A 13,840-nucleotide genomic window follows, 5' to 3' on the forward strand; every position below is an offset into this window, starting at 1 on the left:
AGATTAGGAAATGTCAAGATTTCCACTGAGTACAAGAGGGAAACATGAAGCCGCATCTGCTACAGAAATATTTCATTCCTCCTTTGTCTCCTCAAAATAACATTTTGTTCCTGTAATCCTTATAGTCGCTATGCTTTCGTTTTCTCAGTATAGTTAAAATGTCATGATTTATATTCCCTCATCGAAAGTATCAGCCAGCGAAATAAAAAACATCTGAAGTCATGTTAAAGTGTCAATGAAGGTCACAAAAAGCAGCACTTGAAGGCAGCATCAGATACTAAAAAATTACAACGTTGGTCTTTAGAAAAAGCTAAAAATAAATGTTTTATTAAACCTATTAGTCGCTGAGCCTCCACACAAACCCTCCTGCTAAAATAAAGCCTGAAACAATGTTACACAAGACAACAGCTGGCCACTTCAAATATATACACAGTTAAGCTTCAGTAGCCGTTATTATGTGTCTTGCAGTCGGTCTAATCGACACTTACTGTTGCTCTCATGCATGACTAAGAGCTGTACTCTGCTTGTTCAGGATTGTTTTAAAAAAACTAGCTGTTGAAAAGCTGAAATGATAAATATTGTGATGGATGAACTCAAACAATGAAGTAAAATTCTAGTTTTTTATCATATTTGGCAGAAGTTACTGTGTAATGCAACTGTTTGAAGATAAATTAGTCTTTATTTAATAGAAAAAGATTTAAATTGACTGTTGTGACTGCATACGTTGTGGTTTGAATGACTCAGTTGTGTTGTTGGTGTCAGAGCTGATCTCATGTGTGATGTCTTGACGTGTTCAGGTAAGGAGCGCTCCACACTGTGGGACCAGGTGCAGTTCTGGGAGGATGCCTATTTAGATGCCGTCATGTTGGAGCGTGAGGGGATGGGGATGGACCAGGGACCTCAGGAGATGATCGAAAGGTTCAACATAGCTGACGTTTAATGTGTTTTACTGTTTGATTTTTTAGATAAAGTTTAAAAGTACCGGTTTCCTTCTGCAGACTCAAATGATTCTTATCTCTATATAGCTTTATCTTTTTCATAGTTGTCTAGAAAACTTTGTAATCCTACTTTATATTAATACTTGTTTTGTCACAGATACCTGTCACTGGGAGACCACGACCGCAAGCGTCTGGAGGATGATGAGGACAGACTTCTGGCTACCCTGCTGTACAATATGATAGCATACATGCTAATGATGAAAGTACGGAGCACAGAACAGTCCAATCACTGACTTTATGCTGTGTTTGACATTTTTACCAGCACCAACCACCATTTTTCACCATTTCTCTCTTCTTTTCTTTTAAGGTGAGTAAAAATGACATCCGGAAGAAAGTGAGGCGTTTGATGGGGAAGTCCCACATCGGCCTCACATACAGCCAAGAGATCAATGAGTTGCTGGACAAACTGGCCCAAATGGTGAATATTTATCCTTTTTTTTATTATTCAGCTGGTTCAGCTGTTCTGCATCTCCTGTAATTAATTGTACTGTATTTTTCAGAACGGCCGCGAGCTGTCCATCAGGCCCAGCGGAAGCCGTCACATCAAGAAGCAAACATTTGTCGTTCACGCCGGCACCGACACCACAGGAGACATCTTTTTCATGGAGGTAAGCAAACTCTTGACTATTTGTTCTTTAATATTACAAATAAACCTTGTGGAAACTAGCTGGAACCTCACCGTGTTGTCACTTACGTTGATGAGTATTTCACACTTTACCCGCCGACATCTCAGGTGTGCGACGACTGCATAGTCCTGCGCAGCAACATCGGCACGGTTTACGAGCGCTGGTGGTACGAGAAGCTCATCAACATGACTTACTGCCCCAAGACCAAGGTGCTGTGCCTCTGGAGACGCAACGGCCAAGAGACACAGCTCAACAAGTTTTATACCAAAAAGGTCAGAAGCTCTATCTTGTCTCAGTCGTACTCTGTTTTGGAGAACGTCGATCATTCATAGAAATATTTTCCTCTTTTGCTTTCTAGTGTCGTGAACTCTACTACTGTGTTAAAGACAGTATGGAAAGAGCTGCAGCAAGACAGCAAAGCATTAAACCAGGTACACCAGTCTCATTTTTCTCTCCCAGTATGATTACAGCTCATTTTGTTGGCCAATCAGATACCAGCATTTTCTTTTTCCGTTTAAAATCTGTAAACTTCATTATATGGAACTGTTCTAAAGCTGTAACTATACATCAATTCTGCCCTCTTTAGTATTTCTACAGCAGCATGAAATGTTATTTTTGTTCATTTCTATCTTATTCTGTAGAGATTGATGTTCATAGCTCTAAACTCAGGTTTTGTGGTTTCCTCAGGTCCTGAGCTGGGCGGAGAGTTCCCCGTCCAGGACATGAAAACTGGTGAAGGGGGACTGCTGCAGGTCACGCTGGAAGGAATCAACCTGAAATTCATGCACAGCCAGGTAAGAGGCCAGTACCACCGCAGAGAAGCTGCTTCTCATCTCACACAAAGGGCATGAAAACAAACAAAAAAAAAATCACTCATCACGGTTCATCCCCTTCTGTCCACCTCTCTGCTCGTCTCTCCTCTTCGCCTCTGTATCATTTCCTTTCATCTTGTGACCGTCTTCCTCTATTGTCATTAAAAAAAAATAAAATAAATCAAAATCTTAGAGATGATTGATAACAACATGTTTGATTGGCATTTTCTCATATCGTACCTGATGTTTTCCCCTTAGAGGAAGAATTCCTGTTTGTGCTTTTGCTTTTTTGGATTTGCTTTTTTTCAGTTTCCGTTTGTGTTTGTTTGTGCGTGTGTGTGTTTCTGCATGCCTTTTCAAAAAAAAATTTAAAAAATGAACACATCCTTCCACACGCGTTTCTTTTGACATTTGTGGTGCTCAAACCTCATATTCATTTACTGTGTGGGAGGACATGAAGTGTTGATGTGTGTGTGTGTGTGTGTGTTGTGCATCAGTGGTAAGACGGATGACCTTGAGCAACGACTTTTCATTAATAATTGGCTATTTAATAGCAACTTTCACATTTAAGTTTGGACCCTTGAACATCGTCACGTTGTTGTCTTCACATCTGTGCAGTTAATTATAGTCAGCGTTCGTTTATTTCCTGAGTTTTGTTAGAAGCTGTGATTGAACGATATGCTGTAGTTGAACAGTGTTAGAGGTGACTGTGCTGATGCTGATGGTCCCATAGAATTAACAGACACTTTATACATTTATCTTTAATAATGACACAACAAGAAAGTTTGGTTGAATGTGTTACCAAAGAGCAACATCCTTCATCAGACATCCTACAGAGTAAAACTGATTTCTCAACAACAAAAGTAAATTAAAGGGTCGATTCACCCAAATTCCAAAAAATCTGTTACTTTTGATTTTATTTGTCCAGTTTTAAGATATCCATCTCTGAGAGATTAAATGTCATTTGAGGTGTTCACACAATTTCATTTTAAGTATTCAGCAGCATCATGTATTTCCAAATCTAATGTCTTAGTTACTAATAATAATAATGATGATTACTGATTATTACTAATAATTTACAGCCTTAACTTCCTACAGAGGAAATAGTTGTGATGTCCAACTTAAATTAAAAGTGCCCTGCAGTTCTCTTGTAAACAAAAGTCATATTTTCATTGAGTAACACTCACTGAAGATACACGTGTGTTTCTTTGAGGTCTAACAAACGTTTCCTTCGTCATAAAAGCTGACAGCAGCTGCGACAAAATGTCAATATCGGTCAGTATAGATGCTCCTTTTTCTTCAACATCACAGCTAACAAAAAGCCGTCTGTCATTGACTTGTAAACTGCAGTAACCAGAACAATTATCTCCTGAGCCCAGCCGGAACAACTGTCAATCAAACACGTCCACTCAAAGGACCGGAGAGTAAAGGAGCACTTCCGAGATACGGTATCTCCGAAGACCTTTCTTTCTTCCTTTCAGTCATAAAAAAATGATAAATATCTTTGACATGATTTCTGACTGCGACAGGAGATGACTGATTGTGATTTCAGTTGACCTTTTTAGATGTAATTTTCCACCGCTGTGAGCACCACAAATTAAAGTCTATTCACCTCCACTGCTGCAGAAATCTCAGACGTTGATATCTTAAAACTTGGGCTGATAAAACCAAAACCAACTTAACCAGGTGCAGTGTATTTTTTTGTAATTTAGATGAACCGGCTGTTAAACTTGGATGTTGCTACACGGAGTCACTGTTATGATTATCGCCTGCTTTTTCTTCGCCGCTTCTGCTTTCGCTACTTCAGGCTATTTTTTGGCTCGAGTTGAACGTTTGCGCTTTATATTGCAAGGGGTAGAGCGCTTTTTAAAAGTTTGAACTCAATTAAACATCAGCTATAAGAGTGTCTCAGCGTAGAGCACCACGTTTCTAGAAGAAACGATTACCATTATCGACTTCGTCACGGTCGTTAGATTGTGAGTATTCTCCAGATCGGCGTCTTCACGGATAGTTTTACACTTTTTTGACTCATTTCACAAACTCCTCAGCAGCAGCAGCAGCTTTATTCAGCATCCGTATGATATTTTATTAAAAGGTTAAATGGTAAAGTGAGTGAGCGCCGGGTGGGCAGCTCTGCAGTGATTCGGTGTCGGGGGGGTGGGGGGGTGACGTCTTAACATCGTAGCGGGAATTAACCGTCCTTCAGCGACTGCCCTCATTTATGTGTTCTGCTGTGTGAGCAAGTGGTGTTGGTGCCAGCCCTTGTTGCTGGAGGAGGAGGCATGGAGGGCTCTGGGGGGACTGAGATGTTTAAAGTCCAGGAAAACAAAGGTGAATCCAGCTCTCAACACCCTAGTCAAACCTCTAGTCCTCTTTTTTTTGTTTTGTTTTGTTTTTTGTTTTTTTTTTAAAATCCTATTTCCTAGTTTTTGGGGGCTGATTCTCTTGTGACGGGTTTTCATATTGGCTCTGGTAACTTCTTAGCTAGATTCTTGATTTGAATCCGTACGAGGCTCCTGTGGATAGTGCCCTCTCGGAGTGTCGTCGAGTGTTTGTGCTCTTCTGTCCGATAATAATCCAAACCATTTCTCTCCCATGCTCTCTCCCCCTGCAAGGAGCGGAAGGTACACAACCTCTGCTGTGTTTGCTTATTAGCAGTTACATCTTATTGGGTTCCTTTTTTATTTTTTTTGCTTTCTCTATCTTTTCTTTTTACTGTCGTAGCTGTATGGCAAATCTAATTTTGTGTCCTTGTCTACATTTTTATATGGAAATTCCATGTATGCATCATATGGGCCATATTACATCTCTTAGCATAAAAAAAAGAAATGTGTTATTCTCCTACTTTTGCTGTTTTTACAAGTATAAATACACATTTTTTTCCAGTTCTAACACACTTCATTGATGAAACATCTTGAATTAGTTTTCAGCTTTGAGCAGACTTAATGCATTTCTCCTCATTTGACCGTCGCCCATGTATGCGTTTGATCATGGAAACTTCTCATAGTGTGCTTTTCTTTTTTCTTTTTTTTGGTTTAGCTGTTAAAAGCTTGCATTCCATGTGTAGTTGTTTTATTTTACCTTTCATACTGAATAAAACAAGTTTAACATGGTTATTATTTAAATATGAAGTGTTTAATTTCATCCAGTGTTGTTGAGTTAATAATGTTCTGTCTTGTTTTGTTTGTTTTTTTGTTTGTTTTTAGGTTTTCATAGAGCTGAGTCACATTAAAAAGTGCAATACAGTGAAGGGAGTCTTTGTCCTGGAGGAATTTGGTAATTACACCATCTATTGATTCTAGGCCTGTACTCGGCACGGCAGTAACTCAGCTTCATGGCAAACGTATTGACCGGAGCTAATAAGGGTTCACTAAATTGTGTACTCGCTCCCCTCGAGGAACGCTGAGACACTCGTGTCTGGAGGTGTTGATGAATTCCTCAGAGGACGTGGTGTTGAAGTTTATAGCTAGGAACATTTCATTATGTTGATAAAGAGAAACAGAACTTATGAGAATAACAATTCAGTCATTTCAGTGTGAAACAGAAGAGCGAGGGCAGAAAGGCTAATCACATTTTTCCCAAAACAAACAAGCTCAAGGAGAAACTGTCTTAGTCAAATATTCCACTAAAGGAAGCTGTCAGTTCTTATGATAGATACATATCTTAATGTATAATGAATAAAAGTAATTTACAGTATCTATAAAATGCCACTTTAGAGAACACAAAATAGAGATCCTTATGTGTCATAACAGAAAGATTATAATCACAAGATTCTGACTCGTAAAAAAGCGCTCGTCAACATCCAAGACGTATGTAGGAGCTCTGATACGTCCAACTCGACACTCTGTGATATGGAAGTGCCTGAAAATCATGCAAATAAGGACGCTTCACATCGTTTAAGGAGATTAATCCACATTTTCTGGATGTGATGTCAACGCACTGCGTTTTTAACCCTCATTCCACCGGCTCTGTAATCACACAGCCGTTCTATGCTGCCCTGTGACGTGAATGCGCGCAAGTTGAAAACCTGCTAATGTTTCCCCATTTCTACCATCCATCCCGTAACACATGAACGCCTCTGATGTTAGCAAATGTCTCGACAGCTGAGCCAGAAGAATAAACATTCAAGGAGAAGATTGCTGGTGTTTCATATTGTCAATAAATCTCATGAAAAGACCAAAACTAACAAAGTATCTTATTCCTCCATTGTTGTCCAAAAACCATTAAAAACACATTAATGAGACACACGTTGCACTCGGTTGACACGTTACTTCATTACATTAAACACAGACGCTCTAGTTTATTGTGGGTCAGTTCCACATCTGTACACTCCTGCTGCTTTAGTCACAACTAATCCCCAACAAATGCTCTGTTTACTGAGTAACATCTGCTTAAAACTACAGATCCCAGCTGCCTTTTTTCAAAAAAAAAATATTTGCGCCCCATTTTTTTTTCAAGATTTACATCTTCAGTAGGAACCAGTGGGTTTGGGGCTGAGTGCTGACTACCATATTGTTTATTTTTTGACTTTTTTGACCAATAAAAATCCAGAATAACACTGCTCTTATGTTGTAAGAGCACTGGATGATAAATCCTTTAGTTTAAAACAGCTACACCTCTAACTAAAATAATAAATGAATAATGGGCCAACAGTGATTTTTTTATTTTTACATTTTGAAATAATTTACATTAACTTACATGCAAAAAAAAGTCCTTTATTTGAGGTTTAAGAAAAGAACATTGCTCAGTTTCAGCTCTCTGTTAATAAGATTTTAGAGGAGAATTAATGACCTGCCCTTCATTGGTTTGGTGAAATTTACAGCAACAGAGGAAAAAAAAAAACTCTTCCACTAAAGTTTTATTTTACCATATACATCTGCCAAGTGCTATTACAATTACAAAGACCATAAAAAATACTTTTTCTTAAAGTCACATCATAAAATCAAAGTCACATGTTTCACAAAAGGCAATACAACAGTGAATTTTTAAAAAAGGCCACAATTGACAGCAGCAGTATCTAGAACCCAAAGTTTAATTTTATTTAAAGGTAAAAGAGATAGAAATTCATTATATGGCTTCATTCCTTAAAAAGTGAGACTTGATTCTTGGTATTTTGTGAGATATACAGATTCAGATGATACAGATGATGAAAAGAGAGCAACAAGGGTTAGTTTTGTAGTTCAGGAGGAAGGTCAGTGAACACTTGACATCTGTAGAAAGCCGTCAGCGCAGTGTCGGATCGGTAGAGGTTGAAGCTGAGCGCCAGGCTGGGTTACTGTCGTGTCTCTGTGCTGCTTTTGTAATGTTGCCCTCATCTTTGCCACTATGAAAACCTTCATTCTCCAGCAGGTAAAGTGTTGTCACCTTTCTCCTTTCTTATTCAAACTAATTCTGTGCAGAATATTTCCTCAGTCCATCCTTCCACTGAATTTTTTTTTTTCCTTTTTTCCTTTTTCTGTATCACGAGTTTTCCTCTGCTTCCGTCATCACTTGCTTTTCATTTCGGAGATCATCACCCCCAGACTCCATCTCCCATGTTGTCATCGTTCTCTGACAGTCTGCCTCAGTATCTCAGCAAGTGGAGATCTCAGAGGGACTGTGTTTTTTCTTTTGTTTTGTTTTGTTTTTCTCTGAGGTGATGGGCAGAGAGATTTAACATTTCCGAGCCCTTCATCTGTCCAGATCTCAGCCTCCTCACCTCTGCTATGGGTTCACAGTTACTAATGAAAAGTCCGTCTGTCCTGTAGACAGCGACATGGTCCTGGGCCAAACGATTTTGGCCTCCTGTAGCTGCTTTTCTGTGATGTCTTTAAACTGTCAGTTCAGTGGGATGGAGAGGGGTCGGGGAGGGGAGGGGAGGGGGAGTCGTCCTTTTTTTTATTCTTGTGTTTCTTGTTTTTTATATTTGAAACTTTACAACCTGTGTAGTCTCTTGTAAAAAAAAAAAAAAAAAGACATTTGTGTTTTTTATTTGTCCATTTTTGGGGCCATGAACGTCCTCACCAACAGTCAGCTGTTTCTCACATTTAATACTTTCTTTTTTACCATATAAAGAGTTCAGAGCTGCAACGATTAGAAGGTTACAGAAAAATAACCAGTACTATTTTGATAATCTATGAATCATTTTAGTCAATTTCTTTTAAGCAAATATGCAAAAAAAACATGCTGTGTTCAGCATATCAAATGTGAAGATTTAATGCAGGTTTTTGTCGACGTGATGGTGAACTGAATATCTTTGAGATTTGGACTGTTAATCGGACAACACAAGAAAATTAAAGACTTGGACAAACTGATATTTTTCACTATTTTCTGACGTTTTATAGACAAGATGATTAATGGAAAATAATCGGTATATTAATCGATAATGAAATTACTTGCAGCTCCAAAAGAGTTAAATCTCTCAAGTAGCTGTTTTGTTATTATTAATATTAATATTATTCATTTGTATTAAAGAAAAACAAGATTTCACAACTGAATTTGGTCCAAACCAGACAGACAACCACTGTCACCGTCTGTCTTCTGTGAAGTTGACAGTTTTCCTGACTGGTGTTGTTGACTCTTCTTGGCCCACATCCCATTTTACACCTCCTTCAGATTTCACCCTCCCCCCCCCCACCCCCCGTAACCCCAAAGCTCTCAAACATAAACTGAATGAAGTTCCTGCTGCCTTTGAATTCTTTGTTTTGTCTCTTGCATCGGCATAGTTCCTGAAACTAAAGAAGTGGTGATCCACAAGTACAAGACCCCCATGGTGAGTCCTCACTTTTCTTCTTCACGCCAGTCACCAGGTGTGCACAGCTGAAACGTGCCTCACAATATTTGACATTTGTGTCTGTAAACATGGCAGATGCAACTGTAGAGGTTCCTATTTTTTATTAAATGAAGGCTAATGCTATAATCTCAAAGGAAGCACTTAATTTAAACTGTGCCGGCTTCGTCTCTGTGTTCCAGCGACACTATCTGACTCCCGCTGCTCATTAAAGGATTACAGCTCCGTCGGGAAGTTTGGCCCTTTGGTCACCTTTACCCAGCATGTAATGAGAGGACGGCATCAAAATGATCTGCCTTTAGTGAGTTCGTCCGTGTTGAGACTGAAAAGAACTGTGTAAAAAAAAAAAAAAGAAAAAAAGGGCTTTAATTAAAAACGATCCAGGAAGTCCAGTTTAATAAAAGTTTGAAGAGACAAAACCCCGCACAGCTCTTCATAAAACTAAAACCGAGACAGTATTTTACAAATCTGGAACCTTGATAACAGCGACAATCGTTTAATTCTCTGACATGATGTGATGAAACCACAACGATTGAGACGTCACTGACGCTGTCACAGTAATCAAGCTAATAAGCGTTTCCACCACAGTCGTAAACAAACACGGCATCTGCGGAGGACTTTGTACCGCTGCGCTTATTGTACACAAGAGGAGGGGAAAAAAAGAAATCACAAGATGTGATGCGCAACCTTTGAATCGCTCACAGAGGAAACACTGAGAATTCCTCTCTGAAGAGGTGACAAAGTTCAGCCGGAGCCTCGTCGCAGCGCTCGGCGTGATTGTTTTGAGCAGAAGTGAATCCAGACAAAGAAGGGGTCAACTTGTTGTTTCATGCTGTAGCGACACTCAGCTCACACTTGGGTTGTGTTAAATTTCGGGTGACACGCTCCAGAACGCAACGATGTGTGAAATCGACCTCATGTAGCTCGAAGCGCGTACAAACTCGTAAACTCTGAGCAAAGTTGAGTTGAGGTGACCACAGGGGCAACTTTCCATTTAATCAGATTCTCAACAACCAGCAACTTTCTGACATTGCTTAAAAAATGTCGTCACTATAAAGAAAAACACAAAGTAACTCTTGAGTTTTGGGTCAAACTGTCCATTTTCCGTTTTGAAGACTGACATGAGCATCTTTTGTAGGTTTGTTCACACAGTTGTAACCTTTTCACCGGGGCCTCGATCTCCTTCCTCATGCTTGTTTTCCTCCTCTGCAGGCACATCAGATCTGTTACTCAGTCCTCTGCCTTTTCTCCTACGTGGCGGCAGTGAAGGGGAAGGAGGCGGAAGGAAAACCCAAGATCCTGTCACCGAGACCTCTTCCTAGCTAGTCTACACCCCGCTCCTTCTCTTAAACCCCCCCCCCCCGCCCCCCCCTCTCCGTCTTCTCTGTGCCTCTCTACTTGAAATGGCATCTCAGCTCTAATACCACAGACTTCTGACAATCCCTAACTTTATTCTAAGCACACAAAACCCGCTCCCTTTCCCTCTTGTATATACGAGCCTAAGATCCTTTTTAGACCCTGTCGTGTAGATGTGTTTAACCTCGGTCTGTGATGTCGTGTAAATACTTCCGACCCCCTCATCGCCGTCGTCATACCGACTTGCTAAATGTTTGCCTGCTCCTTAACTCAGGAGAAGTGACTCCCCCTCGATCTCTTCTCCTCTGTGTTGAACGTCTTCTATTGTTCCCGCTGCCAAGACCCAACTGTTTTTAACGATAGGAGACGTGAGGGATAGCCCCGAGGCACAGAGTGCATGCAGGTCCCGTGCACAGCCTTGACATTCACTACAGAGTAGCCCCCCCCCTACCCCACCCTCACCCCAACGCCCCCCAAAACCTCTCCCCACTTCGTCTCCATACGACTGTGTGAGTTATTCTGTGCTATGTGATTACTGTAAAGTTCCAGTCTGTCCAAGTTTGAAACTGGTGAAACATCCAGAGAGCCTCTCGTAGTGCAGGATGTCCCGTACTGAAAAATGCTACTGTAAACTGCACCAGAGCACCGCATGTAAACGCTTCTTAAAAAAGGTGTTTGAACCCTAAAATAATGTGAGTGTTCTCAGATGTGTTCTCTTTGCCCTAGCTCGGCCCGCCAGGCTGAATTACTGTTCTAGTTCTACTGTAAAATTTCTCGTCTGTGGTCTGCTGTTATCAATTGCATGTTGAGGATGAAAAAATAAATATTATATATATATTTCTATATATAGTATTTATTTAATATATACATATATTTACTGTACATTTCTCTGAAAATGAAAAAAACAAAAAAAAAACATTACAAATTGTTGATTTGCTTGATGTGCAATACAAAGTAGTTAGCCATTGCCAGAGCCAGGTTTTCTTGAGTTAACTGGCTTTCACAGGGTGAAGAATGTAAGAAAGTACTTTTTTTTTCTATAGAACATATTGATTGAAGTGAATATGATGACTTAAGTGTGACATGACTGTTTAAAGTTTGTCTTTTTAAACAGTAAATCAACTCCAAATCACACACGGCAGCAAACTCTGCTCTGTACGGGGGGGAAGCTTTGCAGCACTCAGGCCACGCCCCAATCAGTGATGTCACACCAGGTGTTTTCAAACAGCAGCAGGTAGACGTTGTTGTTGTTTTAGTGTTGGCAGAGAGCGTACAGCACCTCTTCCATTTGGATTCAGCCACTATAAGCCATGTGACGTGTTAACACGTTATTTTGTTTATGCACAGAGCCGTCGATACAAGTTGGCATATTGCCGTGTTCATGTTATATCGTTCAGACTGCAAGTAATCACCCGAGATGTAAAAACAGTTCAGGTCAGTCTCCAGTTGTAATTCCAGGTCTGAGATTGGTGGACTTGTGACAGCTGTGATCTCCCACTTTGTCTGCAGAGCCTCCGTTAGCTAATTAACTCATTTAAAAGGACCTATAGACTTAATATCTGGTTCCAAATATAAAGGCAACAAGAGTAGCTAATATAGGCAGTTTGTATAATGTGACTACAAGTTCAACAGTAGAATCATGTGTGAACGCTCCTGAGTCGGTTTCCTGTTCTTCACATGCCGCTGACGTTGTTTCAGTGCAGCAGAAGAAGAAATTGGTTTGAGGTTGCATGGATGATGTCACACTTTCTGCAAGCGGTTGGCATTGATTTATTTAATGTCTGAACAGGTCGGTCATTTCACGGGTAAACTGTCACATTTTCTGACAGCCTTCGTCTGAAACGGTCTTCTGCTGCCATTCTGTTGACCTGTACCAGGAAATTTAAAAACAAAATAAATTAAAAAAAAAAAAATTCTGCATCCAAATACAAGTCAAGAACTTTCTCTCAACTTTTATAAAGACAAAAAAAAGACAAAGCAGAACAACAGCAGAATGTCATGATTTCTGGCGCAGGCGATCACAAACATTTGACCTGGGATTTAAAATATGCAGCATCTAAATATTGTCAGGTACCCGTCCTTTCTCTGAATCTTTTTAAAAAGACTGAATAACATTAATAATGTCAACATTACCTTGTTGAAAGCGTGACATCATCTATGCACAAACACCTCTGGCTGGAACTATCTATTATTATCATGATCCCACAATTAATGATTTGGTCCGAAATATCAGAAAATCATTGAAAATACCCTCCATTATTTACCTGAATCTGAGTTAACCTCTTAACATTGTTTGGGTTTTAGACTGTTGGTCAGACAAAACAAAGAAATCCAGTTTACTATCACAGGAAAACAGCAAATATTCACATTGGAGAACCAGAAAACTGCATTTTTGGGCGTTTGTTTAATAGCTGACTTAAACAATTAGCTCTAATTCAATCATTACAGTTGTCATAAGCAGTCCAGAAAGAAAAACAAAAAAACACTTGCTTTTACATCACTGATCGAGTTGTGAAAAAAAAGTGCCGCAGTTTCCTGTCCTGTGATTGGTTGTAGATTTACCCTTCAGACATGTTGAAACCTACAGACGTCGTCATCTGCTCCCCGAGGAGAATCGTCAAGTCTTAATGTTGTTTCTGTTCCGTGATAGTAAAAGAAATGTTGAATCTGGTCCCATTGCTGACCTGTTAACTTTCACAGTGAGCGTGTTTGTGTGTGTGTGTGTATGTGTGTGTGTGTGTGTGTGTGTGTGTGCAACGTGAGTTCATGTGGTGAACAGTTTCTCCAGATCAGCAATATATCGGTACAGCTATATCACTGGAAGATGTTTTATTTTGATTCTGACATGCTTGTATTTCTAAATAACTGAACTGTGCAAAAGAAAAATAATCAGTAGGATGTTCACAAGATGCTGTTTCCATTCATGAATAACGCCGCACATAAAATGTGTAAATAGGACAGAAGTCAGTCTGAAGCATCTCTGGATTTGGTTTGGGGAATTGGACACAGCTCTTTCTGCTTCAGTTAAAAGGATGGGTTTTTTTTTGTTCTTTTGTTTTTTTTTAAACTGGATTATTACAAACACCTCTGTCATTGTACTCGCCGGTTGCTGTAACGAAAATGAAATGAGATGCCAGGTGTAAGTATTCCAGTATTTGAAAAGGTATTTATAGAATATGTACAGCTTTGGCAATATAATAAAGTTGTCCCAAATGAAGCTCATTGTTCTTTTTTTTTATGAATAATACAATCTAACTCACACATCGACTTTGTAAAAGA

At 39.6% G+C, this 13,840-nt stretch overlaps 1 protein-coding gene across 10 annotated transcripts in view; it reads left to right on the forward strand.

Moving 5' to 3' along the window:
- Nucleotides 1–13,778, forward strand: part of madd (MAP-kinase activating death domain) — a 52,549-nt gene extending 38,771 nt beyond the window's left edge. For 7 of the 10 annotated variants that reach the window (XM_042417886.1, XM_042417837.1, XM_042417812.1 and 4 more), the window contains 10 exons: nucleotides 798–918; nucleotides 1,096–1,201; nucleotides 1,306–1,416; nucleotides 1,499–1,606; nucleotides 1,732–1,896; nucleotides 1,983–2,055; nucleotides 2,312–2,418; nucleotides 5,643–5,712; nucleotides 9,141–9,187; nucleotides 10,418–13,778. In XM_042417886.1, the coding sequence (XP_042273820.1) occupies nucleotides 798–918; nucleotides 1,096–1,201; nucleotides 1,306–1,416; nucleotides 1,499–1,606; nucleotides 1,732–1,896; nucleotides 1,983–2,055; nucleotides 2,312–2,418; nucleotides 5,643–5,712; nucleotides 9,141–9,187; nucleotides 10,418–10,531 (1,022 nt within the window). In that variant the 3' untranslated portion in view covers nucleotides 10,532–13,778. The remainder of the gene's footprint in view (nucleotides 1–797; nucleotides 919–1,095; nucleotides 1,202–1,305; nucleotides 1,417–1,498; nucleotides 1,607–1,731; nucleotides 1,897–1,982; nucleotides 2,056–2,311; nucleotides 2,419–5,642; nucleotides 5,713–9,140; nucleotides 9,188–10,417) is intronic. The other 3 variants (XM_042417861.1, XM_042417868.1, XM_042417879.1) reach the window with 1 other exon arrangement.
- The last annotated feature ends 62 nt before the right edge of the window (nucleotides 13,779–13,840 follow it).

Source organism: Thunnus maccoyii, chromosome 1, assembly GCF_910596095.1.
Source record: "Thunnus maccoyii chromosome 1, fThuMac1.1, whole genome shotgun sequence".
Taxonomy (NCBI): Eukaryota; Metazoa; Chordata; class Actinopteri; order Scombriformes; family Scombridae; genus Thunnus; species Thunnus maccoyii.